General features: G+C 30.9%; 1 protein-coding gene across 3 annotated transcripts in view; it reads left to right on the top strand.

Annotated features, from left to right (window-relative positions):
• LOC127287511 (uncharacterized) overlaps positions 1-17150 on the top strand; it is a 404468-nt gene that overhangs the window by 141786 nt on the left and 245532 nt on the right. For 2 of the 3 annotated variants that reach the window (XM_051314503.1, XM_051314514.1), the window contains 2 exons: positions 3063-3374; positions 13861-13956. In XM_051314503.1, coding sequence (XP_051170460.1) covers positions 3063-3374; positions 13861-13956 — 408 coding nt within the window. The remainder of the gene's footprint in view (positions 1-3062; positions 3375-13860; positions 13957-17150) is intronic. The other variant, XM_051314508.1, reaches the window with a different exon arrangement.

The following is a 17150-nucleotide window of genomic DNA, read 5'->3' as shown; positions in this document are numbered from 1 at the left end:
CTAAACACCGGCTCACCGAGATTTTTCCCGACTTCCTGCCGGCCTAATCCGGGCCTGTGTAATAGTAAAAAGTTTATGATGTTCAGAATTAAAAAAAATAACTACATTACAATTATCACATGGCATAGATGAACATATTTTGGTAACCATAATACATACTTGTACCTACACCGAAAAAACAATATTCTAAAATTAAGTATTTCCCACTAACTTGAAGAATATCTCCCACTAAAATAGGTGCCAAGAATACATTCTAGATGTTAGAGGGGATTCACCTAGTGATCGAGTATAAGGTATTCTAATATTCAGTATAATCATTTGAGAGCTATAATGATGATAATATTCTTGAATGAAGAATAGAATATACTAAATTTAAAAATAGAGTATTCTACTTATAAAAAATTAAAATATTGATATTTAATACGAAAATATACATTAAATAATTCTGGAAATAATGAAAAATATTTAGTGCAGATTAAAAAGATAATTTTTTACATTAAATTTTAAATGATAAAATATGCTAAAAAGAAATATATGAGTTACCATCACCTCCTGTGCGAAGAAATTAGGGGTTAAATGATAAGTGTTCGTCATGTAACGCTAAAAACCACTAAAAAACAATTATATAATCTATAATACATTCTAAGGCACATTTTAACCTCTTCTATATTGACACTCGAAATAATATTTTTTTAATATTAATTTAACCCGAAACACTGAAAAAATTTACGCAGTACACGAGGACACCGGTATTTTCCAACTTGCTTCTGCGTTTTACGGTCGCGCAATCACACATGCGCATAACGCCTTTTCAAAGAATATTATATTCTAAGTTCTAGAATATATTCTTCTTTTAAGAATATTAACTATTATTGGAGATATAAGTGGGAGATATACTAAAAATTTTAGAATATATACTAATTAAAAAAATTTAGAATATTGTATACTTCATTTCAGAATATTTTTTTTTCGGTGTATAGTTTGTCTAAATTTTTATCTACTCCTGAACCATAGTCTTGCAACCAGTCGTCAATGCTATACCTATTTTTGAGTAATAGTATCTACTTTAGTAAAATGTAAATAAAATTTATCCCATGCTTAAATTTATTATGTTTAGAATTATAATAAATAAAAATAAACATGTGCGTTTATTATAGCTAGTAGCTATAAATTTTTATAAGATTAATTACATTACGTCTGATTAGAGCAATAACGTGCCAATTCAGAAACAGAAGCAAGAATGTCCCTATATAGAAAAAAACGTGCCAATTCATAATTTGTATTTTATTATTAATTTTTAAGTTGGCAACATTGTCAATATTTTAATTACTGTTATTTATTTTCTACACATAAATTTCTGTGAATATGTTTTCATACATAATTTTTTTTAACGTGAAAAATCATATTATTTACTAGCTTTGATTATTATTTTACAATTTTAATTCTTTCTGTAAATACATATATTTTCTTAAGTTTATTAGTTTTACAGTTGCAAATAAAAATTTCAAAGTTTATGGCAAAACGTTAAAATTGTTCTATTTTATATAATATTGTTTATAATAATATATAATAGTTTATAATGTCGTTGAGTCTTCAGATCTACTCGACTTTGGTAGTCGAGATAGAGGCTCATTCTTATTTGAATTTAAAACTTTCGACTTCGATTGTTAGATCAATAGGACAGATAAGAATGATCCAATTTAGACGTCAAACAATAGTGTACAAAAAAGAGATATTTAATATTAGTGCAGAACAGAGCTGTATTTGTTGTAATTTAGAATTAAAAGAAACAATATTTACAATGTCTAGTTTAGAATATACATCTGGTCAATTTTAGGTGGATCTGATGATGTCGAACGACTTAACCAAATTGAATAAATTTACAAATTTTGTTTTGAGTGTATTAAGGGTAGGTCCTAGTAAGGCAGCACCATCTATATCGAAACTAAAATTTTGGAAAATTATTTACAGTATTTACTTGAAAGCAAGACAATAAAATACTGTTTTCTTTAGGATAATTGATTATTGTCAAGAAATATACCAGCTAAAACTTTTTCTGAGTTAAAATAATGAAAACAAATTAATAACGATAAATTAAATATGAGCATATTTTTTCACGAAAACTTTTAAGATATTTTCTCAGAAATAACAAAAAAGAATGCAATTTTCATTTGGAGAATTAATAAACACTAAAAAATATACCAACTAAGATTCACCAATCACGAAAATAACAAAAAAAACTTTTTTTTAACATAGCATATCGACACTATTTTAACTGATTTTGACAGCCATTTGGCTGACAATTTTTACGTTTTTTGCAACTTTGACAGCTTTAAACTGGCAAATCGTCAATTTTGACCCCAAATTCATAATCAGTGAGCAAAAACACGTCTAGAATGACTATGGAGAAAATTTTAATGCACTTAATATTTGCACAGGAGCTTGAACAGACAAAAAAATGTCCTGTACTTTAGTATTATTAATTGCATTTTTTTGTTTCATTAAATGGAAATTATTCTTATCAAAATGTCAGGTTAGTTATACGTTTTAAAATGAATACTATTGTAAGTATTTTTATAATTTTAATTACAACTATAGTTTTTCATTCATAATTACAGATCTTAATATACATAATAAAAATTTGTCTATAAAAATATTTTTCTTGTATTTAAAATAAACTTGCACAGTGTCGGCATTTTTAACCTATAATGCTGCATATTTTTCCGAAATGAAATAATTTTTCCTATTTGTAATTGTTAATTTTATTATTCATTACACTAATTTCCATTTACATAAATAAATTTTTAAATAATATTGTATGTATACAATTTTTATTAGAGAAAAACTTGTCAATATTAAAATATTGACAATGTTGCCAACTTAAAAATTAATAAAAAAAATATAAATTCTGAATTGGCACCTTTTTACCTCTTTTTTGAATAGGGACCTTCTTGCTTCTGTTTCCCAATTGGTACGTTATTGAGCTAACCTGACGATTAGTTCAACACATAACTGACAAATATTGATTTATACATATATTGGAAATAATTAATAAAATATAGGCCTTTCCATAGCACGGGGTTCTGAATATCCAGATAAAGGTGTAACAACAACATCATTTTCTGATGAACATCGTCCAGATACTGCTTTTGAAAGGTACCGAAATGCCCGATTAAGTGGAGAATTTCATTCAGAAATAACAGGAAGAAGTCTTAGCGAATGTTTAGAAGAGTGTCTAAGACAAATTAGTTTCCAATGTAAAAGCGCTGTTTACTCCGAACATTTTCATACGTGTCGACTCAGCAGATTTAACCAACGAGACAGACATCGTACCATATTCGACGCAGATTATGATTATTATGAAAATCTTATGCGTAAGTACTTTATTATAATTACTTAAAAATTTACAAAACATACCGATTGTTTAATTCAAGGGCAATTAATCAACTTAATTTTACTCTAAAACTATTATATTTCACTTGAAAAATATGTAAAAATTATAACTAATACTCGGATAATGAAATTGTAATGATCTGAGTTGTTATCTTATTATATAAGATTCATGTCGAATCTTATATGAAAACCCGTGTAAACATATGATTTCACATGGATTTATTAAAAGGAAACAATGTAGGTTTTCATATGGAAATTTTCAGTTGGATAGTTTATGCAGACAGCAGTTTTAAAAATTATTTAATTAAAAATTAAATAATAGGGGAGACTGGGGCAAACCGGCCATGTGGGTAAACCGGCCAGGCGTTAATTTCTCAGAAATGGTCAAACTTTAAAATATGTCAATTATAAATTTGAAAAGACTATATTAAAAATAACTTATTTCTTCAGTTTGACATTTTTTAATTGTGTTTATGCAATTTTATAAACAAAAGTTTGTTTTTTTGCTTCCGCTAGAAATGTTTACAGATCTGTTCATAAGTATTTTGTGAGAATATCGTGTAATATTTATTAACATTGTTTTTTAGGTTTAAAAGGTGCATGCCTCAGTTAAATTTATCGGTATATTATTTAATGATTTTACTCAGAATTTTTTTTATACAGGTATAAATTTTCAAAATGGGCCTGTGGGGCAAACCGGCCTATGTCTGTTCCCCTTGCAACAGAAATTCACGAAGATTATTGCCTATCGGCTAGAAAACTTCGTGCACGGTTTTGTGAATCTTTGTCCACTTTACGGAGATATACGAAGTTTTACAAAGTTCACCGACAGACTTTTCTTCGTGAACGACAACAATTAGTTGAAAATATTTGTTTTATAATAAATAAGATGTTTCTTTAATTGAAATTTAATCGTATCTTATTATTTTTCTAATTGGGAAGATTGTTTATTGATTTTTTATATTTAGTGACGTTTTCTTTACAATTAATTCTCTAAACAAAAAAAAAAATATAAACTGGCCGGTTTGCTCCAGAGGGGTGGCCGGTTTACCTCAGGGGTGGGGCAAACCAGCCAGTTTGCAATTTTTTTTTAAATTAATGCAGCAGCTAAACAATGCATTGTAAGGTACATGTGTCTCTAGGAAAAAGTTGCGCAATTAGTTGTCCTTTCCAACAAGCTGTTATTAAAGATTTTTCATTAGTTTATATATAAAGTGGCCGGTTTGCCCCAGTCTCCCCTATTACTGCAATTCATCTGAAAAGAAAAAAATTCTCTCATTTCGTGAAGCATCTCTACTGCTAGTTACAGCAACTCGCCCAAGAACTTTTCCGTGTATAGGAAGATTACAAGAGTACTATTCATTTAGAATCCAATTTTTTGTATCTATAGTAAAAAGTTTCTTATTTATATCAAAATTCATTACAAATAACATTCAAAGATGAATAATGTTAACATCATATTTAAAACTCAAAGAATAAACATGTGTCAGGGAGTGGCCCTGGTTGTACAGCAGGTTTCGTTTTTTATCCATAACTTTTAATTGGTTCATCCAATTTTGATTGTTGATGTTCTATTTTAAAGCTAGTGTAAATACCTAACTTTTGCTTTAGAAACTTATTTTTTTAAAAACAAAAGAATTATGAAAGAATTTTAAAAGGCAGTGTTTTCAGACCAAGTAAAATTTGACCCCGGTTGTGCAGCATTTCCAAAAATTACTTAAAAATCTAAACATATGAAAAAATACAAATATAAAAGTAAATTTTTGTATTATTTAATTATTATAAAAGCCTTTAAAATTTACAGATTTTATAAATATTTATATATATTATATTTTATAAGTGTTTAACATTATATAAAGCTTTAAGTGCACATAAAATTGAACATGAAATTCTCTATATGAATCATGAGGGGCGTACAAATGTAAAATGAGACAAGGAGTCGAACGGGAAGGGGTTGCCACAGCGAAATTGCGGTTCTAGGGGGATCGGTCGTAGGTGCTCTAACCGAAACCTCTTTAATTTGCGCTACTTAATTTTGAGCGTTTTTGTTTTGTTTGTTTCTTTTTTTGTTTGTTTGAAAGGGAAAGGAGAGGTATTTTTTTTATTAATTTCTTTAAAACGTTGGCTGATCCGTCTCAACCTGTCCCGGTTTTCACGAGAGCGTTGCCGTTCCGGTCTGGGAATTCTATTCTCTCCAGGGCTCTGGCTTGTCTTCCTTTGTCCAGAAAGGGAGAGAGCGTTATGTTCATTAGAGGCCGTAAGGTTAGCGCGGAATTGAATTCCAATACTTTGGTGCTTATCTTTAACCAGGACGGACCCGCGTGTTTCCTTTTGCCCAAGCGTAGTGATCTGTGTAGGGAAGTCGTTTCAGGGGCGCCCCCTGGAGACACTTTAGAAGCCTGACCTGGTCGGTCGTGACTCTATAATCCCCTGGAACCTCTGACAGGCGTTTTTCCAAAATCTATGGAATCTCTTTGGTCCCGAAGTTTGTGGGGGATCTAAATACCGAGACTGAGGGCTTTATTTAGGTGGAACCATGTTCGGGTCCTGATTCGGCCGTTAAATCGGAAATCGTAACCCGAAAGCCTTTGGTAAGTAGCTCCCGTGGAGTAGGATTATATTCCACTTGGGGCCCGAAGATGACAAGACCTTCCGGTTGATATATCGGGTCTGATAGCAATTCCTCCAATTGGATGTCGGTCCTATCAGGTTGGGAATCCGGAATAGGTATAGTAATGTTGAGCAGGGCGCGGGAGTGTTCTTTCTAGAGCTCCAAGATAGTCCGGCTGCGGCAAGTTTGGCCTGAAGTTTTTGGCTCTGGCGCAAGTTTCTCCTGTTCCGACAAGACGGCATCTATAAGAAATTCTGAATACTCATTAAGATCCCGAGTATCCATTATGAAGAAAACAGAAAGAAGGCGGATGTCTAAAACAGGGAGAGGAGATTCCAGTAGAAAAGAGAAAAATATCCCTGTAAAAATAGGGACGAGGAACGGATATCCCTGTAAAAATAGGGAAAGGATATCCCTGTACTTGGAGCATTGAATGGTTACAATGACTGTGGTCGAGTGTGGTGAGGGATAGAGAGGGGGAAGCGAGTACAAGAAGGTATTTACAATGTTATAGTGAAGGTTTATTTCCAAATCTCATTGTAGGTGAGTCAAGGGAATCGAGTGAGAGCGATGAAGAGGATGAGGTCCCTTTTATAGGCGGAATGACGCCATCTTCACCCTTTGGTAGGGGTAAGAGTCGTCCTCCCCTCCGAGAGACCATTTCTCCTCATCGATTCTCTATCGATTTTAACAAATACCCAGATGAAGATACAAATAGTACTTAAATAATAAATAATATAATAATATTCAACAATATTAATCCTAATAACAAAAGAAATGATAATAATAAAAATCATTGCAAGTTTGGAAACTATCAATAACAAAATAATAATATAATATAATAATATAATTTCTTAATAATAATACAATATTGAGAGGATTAATCTAAATATAATAGTAAAACAAAAAAAGGTAAAAGGTACAGATATATAAATATATGTGGTAAAATTCCTGTAGCGTACTAAGTGAAAAAAAAGTTGATCGGATACACTGAAAAAGTCTTAAGCGATCAGCAGTTCCAACAGTGGAAATGCAGTAGCTCTTTGCTTTGGAGTGTCTGGAGCATGATTTTGAGCAACCTCTATGCTAAATGTTGGGCGAGCAGATGTTCCACGTTATTGTTACCAAGATTTGGTGATGCTGCAGCATCAGACTTGGGCACTCAGAGCACCCAAGATGGGAAACAGTTAGCCCCACAATGAAGTTGTTCAGAATCTCTTTATTTGGTGCTTCTCATACATGCGTTGGGAATTCTAAACGCCCAAGACTTTTTCAGTGTAGGGCTGTAACTTCAACATAGTCTAGCCCTAGGGGTGAGTACTTTAATCAAGAAGTATTGTTAAGTTTTTTCAAAAACTGTCGGAGAGAGAGGGGGATGAAATTTTTTGAATAATTTAAACAGTGAATTTCTGAAGACTTGTAACTTTTAAACAGAAAGAAGAAAAAAGATTTGTCCTATATGTTTTCGGAAGGTTTTTTCCTGCTCTTTCGAATGGTGCAAAACTTTTTTTAAAAAATTCAAATTTTGACCCTTTTTTTTGAAAATCAAGTTTTTTTTAAGTTCGGTCCTTTTTATTTTTTCTTATTCATTTTTTTAAAAGCTAAAAATGTGTATTTTTACTACCAAAAATATTGAGATGTTCTTTTTTGTTATTTTCGAGATATTAATTAATTAATTAATTAATTAATTAATGTTAATAAGAATGAAATATTACACAAATAAATAAAGTTATTGCAATTCTAAAGCTACCAATTAAAAGCTGACTCAATTCCGCATCCAACGAGCCCTGTCCCCTCTCTCCTCCCACTCCCCCGCAAAAAATGACCTAAATTTTAAGGTTATGTTCGTTTCAAGACTCTGAATAGAGCAGCAAGTCGTTCCCTCTTCCCTCATCTCTCTCCGTATTTCGCGCCAAGAATCACATAAATTATGAGGTTATGTTCATTTCAAGACTTTCAATACAGCCGCAAGTGGAGGCAGATTTCCTGCCAAAAATGACCTGAATTTAAAGGTTATGTTCGTTTCAAGACTGTGAATATAGTCGCAAGCCCCCCCCTCCTTCTTTACGTTGAAGGAGAGGTGGATTTTCAGCCGAAATTGAACTAAATTTTAAGGTTAAGTTATTTTGTCGGGAAATGACCAAGAAACAAACATAACCTCAAAATTTAGGTCAAACTTTGAAGGAAAATGACCAAAAAACGAAAATAACCTTAAATGTAGGTCAAATTTTAGCTGGAAAATTTAAAAAAAAATTAGATAAATTTTGTTTTAAAAATTGAAAATAATAAAAATTATTGTTAATGAAAATCGTAAATAACATTGAAAGAAATATATAATAAAATTTAAGAATAATTTTAAATTCCAGAAATTGTCTAAACATTAATTCAAACATATACAAAACCAATAAAAAATGGGGGGTTGGCGCGCGAAGCGCGCAGGGGGGCGATGCCCCCCTAGTATATACCCAGTGGGCACCAAGATATCTTTAGGATGACTTTAGAACGTTCCAAAGTGTCCTAGGACATTGTGTCAATGTTCCAAAGACATAAAGAAGACAACTTAAAGACGCCCGAAATATATTCTTTGTCTTTCCCAGAACAGTCTTAAGAATGTCCTAAAATTGTCCCCAAAATGTGTTAAATACGTCTTCAGAAGGTCCCCAGAATCGCCTAAAAATATCCCTGAAATGTCAAAAAATGTTCTCAGAGTATCCTAAAAATGTTCCAACCATATCCTGAGAATGTCCTAAATGTGTCCTGAGAATGTATCAAAAATATGCTGAAAATGGCTAAGTAATGTACTAATATGTTCCAAAATTTTTGAGAACCAAAATGAATATTACGTTGAAATTATGTATACTTCATAGGTTAAAGAGCGCGTAATGTAAAGGGTATTAAGTCTTAAACGCCAAACGACCCACAACACCGAAGTGCTCTTGAAGATCCAAATACACAAAAAAAGTATATCGCGATTATTGGTCATATATATTGATCCTTATGGGCTAATTCGCCGAAAAAGGATTATGGTCTGAGAATGTACTAAACATGTCCAAAAAATGTTCAACAGACTTCTTTGTAATATCCTCAATATGTCTAAAAAATGTACTGAAAAGAATCAAATTTTTTCCATTATTTTCAAAAATATCTTTAAGGTTTCTGAAGGATATTTTTGTAACTGCTCTAGGCCAGACATAGAACTTGTTTTGTATGTCTTTATTTCATTCTTTCTAACATCTACAGGATGCCTTTTTAGGGACTTTTTTGGGATGTCCTAAGGATATCTTTAGATCGACTTTTTAACAATGTCCCAAGAACGTTCCGAAAAGGATGTCCTTGGAGCATCCAGTGGATGACCGTGCCCATTGGATATATAAGTATATATATACTAACATAGTCTATTTATTTTATAATCGAATGCGCATTCAAACTTAGTATTTTATTGGAATTATAATATTAATACAGAGAGCGTGAATTTTTAAAACCGAAGAAAGGTCTTGCCTGATGTGGAAAACAAGGTAAGGGAGGAGATAGTAATATTGGTTGAAGCGAGAGGTCCGAAAGTAGTACCGCAGTGAGCTGAGACCATAAGAGTTAGGGAGAAACCGTTGGTGTGAACAAGACGCTAATGTTTTATTCCAAACTTACAAAGTAACCTGACTTTGGCAGGCCCGTCCAGTTGTAAAGATTGGCACCGTATTTGTGTGATCCGCAACTCCGTCGACTATGTTTACAAACCGATCTACCGCTAGTGACGGGGAGTAAACGTGGTTATTCTATAGTAAAGTTTCGAAGGTCGTCGCATTGCATCGATTCGGTGTGTGTGAGCGAGAGAGTGGGGAGGCGAGTTTTATGTCAAATTTACAAAATAACGGGATATTAACAGGCCCGTCTGGTTGTATGGTTTTTGACGTTCTTCTTTAGAACAAAATTATTTCACCAAATGATGTTTTGGGGTGCTGCATAACCTGGTCTGGGACAATTTTGCAAATGACCTCTTAATTTTTTTCGATTCAATTATTTCACAAAAATTCTTTTTGCATCATAAAGTAGAGGACTAAAGTTGAGTTTCTAAAAGTTGTAAATATTTTTCAAGCTCGTTAGTTTTGCTTGATAAACAAGTAAAAAAATCAGTTTGTTATAAAACTGGAAAAATTATTGCAGCGTTTTTTTCATAGTGCTCACAAAAGGTTAAATAATATTTGGCAGATCGGTGTTTGCTCAAAAACATATGAGAGATTCTTTTTCAATCGCCCAGCCCAAAAAGTCAATGTTCTGGGATTGGCTTCATACTTTGGTAAATTGTTGTCCTATATGATAGTAATAAATCCCTAACATATAAACTCATTAAAAAAATATTTGTAGAAAGTAGATGGGGTTGAAATTTTGACGTTAAGTGTAACATTGTCATTTTCAAATCCGAATAACTATGACAAAAGTTAATGGATTTTAATTTATCTATAATGAATTTTAACGCATTTTTCACGTACTTTTCAATATGTATACGAAATTAAAAAAAAAAAATTTCACCCCTTTTTTCAAAATTAACCCTTATTTTTCGATTTTCACCCCTTCGGGTATTTTTTTTTATTTTCATTGGAAAGCTGAGGTTTTTTCTCATGAGCTATGTAAATATGAAAGTGGGAGAACAATAATTTTGTGAGAAACATTATATTAAAGTAGGCGATGCCTACCTAAATCCTCGAAGATGATCTCCAGGTATACCCATTATCGGCACCGCCTACTTTAATATTATGTTTCTCACAATATTATTGTTCTCCCACTTTCATATTTACATAGCTCATGAGAAAAAACCTCAGCTTTCCAATGAAAATAAAAAAAAAATACCCGAAGGGGTGAAAATCGAAAAATAAGGGTTAATTTTGAAAAAAAAATTTACATTCTCATCACATCAGAAGGTATTATAATTGGTCGAAAATTTACTTTTTCTTTTTCCCTGAAATCTTTACGTTTTAAGGTGCCCTGAGTCGAAAAATCATGGTCCGGCGAAAGTGTCTGTCTATATGTAGACACAAAATGTTGTTGACACAATAACTTTTGTAAATCGAAATGAATCGATTTGCAATTTTGCACACACAAAGTTGTAAATAAGTACACTTGCATGTACATGTTCATGTACTTTGTTCCAATTCTATTTACAGGTTCGTTTTCTACTCTTGTACAAGATCACGCTAATGTGCAAGTACTTGAACTTGAACAAGAAAATGTACATGATCTTGTACAAGATTTTTCAACTGGGAATAGTGTATAACCGTTACTTTTATGTATAACAAGTTTGAAGTAAATAAAATAAATTGTTTAATTAAAAAAACTATTTGAAAAAAATAATGGAGATGGGATACTATCCCCTTAAATGTATTCGTTCGCTCAAATGTTTCATATATTTGAAAAATCCAAATACTCAAAATCACTTCTAATTCCGAATCATACATTCGAGCGTGAAACGTGAGTGCCATGATGAGAATGTTGTCCTTAAAGTCGAAGAACTTTAAGAAAATTAATCCTATATAATAATAATATAATTATTATATATAATTTTTATATTAAAATATTATAATATAATATTAAATGTAGAGTCAGCATAACATTTGGAGCGCGTAGCGCGACGAAGTGCTCTTCGCGCGCGGATGAGAATGTGTCCGCTACCCCGAAGGGGGAGCGGGCAGATTTTTTTTAAAATTTCGTATACATTTTTGAAAAGTACGTGAAAAATGCATTAAAATTCATTATAGATAAATTAAAATCCATTAACTTTTGTCATAGTTATACGGATTTGAAAATTACAATGTTACCCTTAACGTCAAAACTTCAACCCCCTCTACTTTCTACAAATATTTTTTTAATGAGTTTATATTTTAGGGATTTATTACTATCATAGAGGACAACAATTTACCAAAGTATGAAGCCAATCCCAGAACACTGACTTTTTGCCCTGTTGAAAATTCCTATGTGAGAACACATATGGGATCCCATCCAGGATCTCTTGTGAGAACCTATGTAAGAACTCATACAAGATCTCGGATAAGATCTCATGTGTGTTCCTATTTATCGTGTTGTTCATATAGGAACCTACACAGGAAACCTCATGGGATCCTGTCACAGAAAACTAAAAGGTATTAAAATAAGCTGCAACGCTTCTTATTTTAATCAAATTTTTCTTATTTTAATCCATTTTGGTATTAAAATAAGTAAAAATGGATTAAAATAAGAAGCGTTGCAGCTTATTTTAATACCTTTTAATTTTCTGTGGTGTTATTGCTTTTACAGAGACATAAGATCGTGCGCTTGATCTCACGCAAGTTCATCCCAGGAACCTTTTCATACAGGATCTTATGTGTGAACCTGTATGGGAACCCACATAAGAACTCACAAGAGATCCTGGATGGGATCCCATATGTGTTCTCACATAGGAATTTTCAACAGGGTGGGCTGGGACGATTGAAAAAGAATCTCTCATATTTATAACGTGACTAAATGTTGACATAAGTTTCATATCAATAGATGAAGAAAAATGAACAAAATGACAAGTGCTGCACAACCGGGGCTGCTGCATAACAGGGGACTCTCTCCTATTATAAAAATTATTCAACATAACATCTCCTTGATGTTAATTTAGCAAAGAGTTTACATAAGAGGCAAAATTTCTGAAGAGATTCAATTAAAAAGAAATTCGAACAGTGAATTTTTTGTAAAATCATAGTTATTGTTTAAATGGGTAAAAAAATATTGATCTATGTGTTTTCAAAAGATTTTTTCTTGCTCTTTCAAATGGTGCCAAATTAATTAATTAATTAATATTTCTAAAACAAGAAAAGAACATTTTGTTTAATTTGATTATTAAAATCATCCATTTTAATTTTCATTTTACGGTGACAAAAAGAAATAAGGAACTTTTACTATAAATATAAAAAATTGGATACTAAATGATACTAATTGGATACTAATTCTTATAATCTCCCTATATATGTTAAAAACTTGTAAATGATGAGTTTCAGACAAACTAAAAGACTAATTCTACTACTCAAATGTAATGTTTTTGAATTTCCTGAAAGTTAATGACCCACTCTATTACTTCAGTTTTACTGTTCAAAACATGTTTGTCGGCTCTGAATTAAGGTCTCATTTGAAATGCTAAAAATATTACTAACTATGGATGAAACTTACACAAACGGCAATCTGCCGCTGCCCCCCAAATTGAAAGAGACTGTAACTATATGTTATATGATTACGGATAAAGTTCTGAAAATCTTACCATTGTAGATAACATTCGAAAAACGTTCCATTTCGGATAAAAAAATTTTCTCATTTTAAGTTGACAGATATATAACAAAATAAATTTCAAATGAAAACTTATGATCTGAAGTTCATACTCAATATTTAAGTTTATTTTCTTTAAATGCTGTCGTTGACTATCTTCTTAACGCAATTTTTAAAGTAAGGGAAAAAATGCGCATTCTGAAATGGTATGTTCTTTTAATTTTATCTGGAATGGTTTATTCAACCATTTATTTCATTTTCTAAGGCTTATTTCAGAGCTGAAATTTTAATACAGATTTTTAAGTCTATAAAAAAATTTTAATTAAGTTTTACTAGATTTTTTTGAAGAGTTGAAATCAGGAGATAAAAATAAGTAAAAAATTTGATATTTTTTGTCTCTTTCTTACATCACAATTCAAAAAATTATTAAGGAAATTATTAAAATGTAGCTTACTGTACGTAGAATTGAATAAGCTTTTCAACAGTTTTAAAAAATTTTGTTGTGTCTCCTGTTATTGCTAAGACATAATCCAAGAAGTAAATGTTAATTAGTAACATCATGTTAATTTGTATATTTATAGATCAGTATCTAGATGGTGATTCTGATGTTTCTTCACATAGACCTGATCCATTGGGTCAAGATACCAATTACGAAAGACATTCTTTTGGACGCCCAGGTAAATTTACTAATCAACTAATTCTGATTGAATATAAGATCTTTATTAAACAAAAAAAACTTGAATATTCCTAACTATTCAATCATCAAAAATGTTTAATTCTCTCTTTTTTTAAAATTAAGTTATATTTTTCATGTAAAGAAATCGATTTCAAAAATCGACAATGGGTTTTCGGGGAAAAATAAAAAAAGAATAAAAAAGATTGTTCTTTTTTGCATTTTTTCGCAAAACTTTTTATTTTCCCAGCATTGCTTTTATATATTTTTGTTGGAAAAAACATCAATTTCTAATGAAAATACAGAAAAACAAAAATTTATAACATCTTTAGTTTACTGTTATTGTGTCATATGACACAATGACAGTAAACTAAAGTCATTTGAATACCTCCTTCAGAGAATTCGGTTCATAACAAAGTATTGTTACATTCAAATGACATTTCCGATATACAAAAATATATCTTGGTAGCATTTAATTAATTTCTTCAAAAAAACTTGTTTTTGTTATTTAACCTAGAGGTTATTACATAGGATCCTTAAAGGTTCCTTGAGGTATCCTGTTAAAAATACTACACGGGATCGGTTACAGGATATTAGAACAGGAATTTTATATATGATCCTTTACAGGAACCTGTGCAGGAGCATTTGTATTTGCATTTGTATTGTAGGAACCATGACAGGATCCCACGCAGGATCCAGGGTGTATTTTTTAAATACAATAAAAATTTTTGTTTAATTTTGTGATGAATATATGTTGATGCACTTAATTTAAAAAAATTATTTTGCGTAGACGTAGGAGCCATAGAAATTACAGTGCAACTAGTAAAGTTATTAAAATTCAGGAACAAAGGTTCCTGCATTGGATCTTGTGGAGGTTCATGTACCGAATTTTTATTTGAAAATTTGTTTTAAACTTTCAGACAAAGGAACCTGCAGAGGAACCATAGTAAGTAATAATCCTGCACAGGTTTCTGTACAAGATCCCTGTTCCAATATCCTGCAGCGGATCCCTCAGGAAACCATTAAGGTTATGTTAGGTCTGTTAGGTCTGTAATGTTAATTTGTCCGTAACTTTTTTCGTAAAATACTGAATGGACTGAATTGAAATTTTATGGAGGAGTTCCAAATACGATAAGGAATTGTTGTCAAGTGCCAAAATGTTAATATATTGTTGAATAATTATTATAAAACACTTGAAAATAGTTAGAAAATGTGGGGTTAGTAATGTTGGATTTTCTAACCATTTTTATGCCTTTTATTATATTTATTTAACAATATATCAATATTTTCACACTTCACAACCATTCTTTATCATATTTTAAATTCCTCAACAAAATTTCAGGTCAATTCATTCAGTCTTTTACGAGAAAAGTTACGGACAAATTAACATTACAGACCCAACAGACACATGACCTTAAGGATTCTATGTAGGAACCTATAGTGATCCTTTAGGGCCGCCATTTTTTTTACATAAAACTTGTCTTAGAGATTGTTATATTATTCACCTGGTATTAATGTTATTTTTTCCACCTGCTGAAATATACAATGTTATTTTGTTCAACATAGTACAGTAATTTTTAGCTGGGTTATTTTAGTCTGGTCTTGCGAAATAAATTTAGAATAAATTAAATCTTATCCTATTACAAAAAGGTCATACACGTAACGAGAAACACAATACACTATCCAATAGTTTTTGAGGTCGCTGAATTCAAATCTGATGTTAGTTTTTGAATTCAAAATGGCGGATCCAAAAAATTTAAAATCGATTTTGTGCTCTAGAATCCAAACGTTTTAGGATATTTAAATCGGTGCATACCGAGGTGCATACCGTATAAAAGTAAAATAAATAAGGTATCCTTTAGCCATGAAGAAAAAATTTTATTTTGCAAACATTTTTTAAAGAATTTTTTCAAATTGTTGCAAATTTTGATTTGAAAAAAATGGCCCCAAGATGGACACCTTCATAAAGTGCATTAAAAAACAGGTAAAATAAAAATAAATTATGAAGTAAGGATTTTTAAACCAATTTTCTGTTTACATTGTAAGAAAATTAATTTTAACGAGAATAATTTAATTAAATTAATTTATCCAATCTAATTTATTTATTGCTGAAGACATGTTTTTCTTCTTTCTTTTCGACCAGTGATAAATGATATAATTTTTTAAGATCTCAAATTTTTTATTTTCTAATTTTTGGTCATACATTTGTTTTTATACTATATTCTCAGTAAGGAGAAGGTTTTCGCTCACGGTTTTTCAGCCTCATCAGTTTATATCTATAATATTTATAAAGTTTACAATATATATTAAAGTTTTTTTATATTAAAGTTTTTTTTAACATTTGTTACTTAACCTATACTTACATTATTTTGAAAAATGTGAACTTATAATAGAATGATGTTATAAATTTGAATTTTCGTTTAATTGAGTTTTCAATTAATCCATCGTTTATCATTTTCGTTTTTATTTCTTGATGTTAATTTATTTAATGGTGTTAGTTTTGAAAATTACAGTGGGTATTATTCAGATTATAACATTGACATATTAACTGGATGGTAATATGGATGGCATTGGAAGGTGTTTTCACTCGTTGGATATCGCAGGTGTAATAATGGTTGCATACTATTAAGGGTTGTGTTGTTTGATTAGTTTTTCAATTATATATTATTATTACAGGTTTTGATTTGTTATTATATGATTTATAAATTTAATTTAGTTATTATTGTAAGTTAATAGAATAAGGTTATTGTATATTCGAATTAATGATTGTTAATTGAGTTTGTGTATTTTCTAATATGGAACATTTCTCTAAAAAGATGTTTTTTCCAATTTGATTCGGTACATAAGATTTTGGTATTATCGACGTTAAATAGATGGTTTTCTGTATGTGAGTGTTGAACAAGGGCTGTAGTTCTTTTATCATTTTTGCAGTCATTTAGGTGTTCATTTATTCTAGTTTTGAGATATCTTTCTGTGCGTCCAATGTATTCACCTTTACATTGTTTACATTTTATTCAATATGGGAGCGTTCACAAATGATGCCACGCTCTTAGGGGGGGGTCTTCACCAAACATGACAAAATGTGACATGGGAAGGGGGGGGGGTCAGCCTAAGTGTGACATCACTTTATTTTGCAGTGTAGAAAATTAACATTCAAACTATAATTCAAATTTTGTGCGCGTTTACTACAACTCCCAC

This window comes from Leptopilina boulardi, unplaced genomic scaffold (assembly GCF_019393585.1).
Source record: "Leptopilina boulardi isolate dan_hultmark-lab unplaced genomic scaffold, ZJU_Lbou_2.1 LbouV2_122, whole genome shotgun sequence".
Classification (NCBI taxonomy): Eukaryota; Metazoa; Arthropoda; class Insecta; order Hymenoptera; family Figitidae; genus Leptopilina; species Leptopilina boulardi.
The sequence above is the reverse complement of the archived record's forward strand: the minus strand, read 5'-3'. Positions and strand labels throughout refer to the sequence as shown.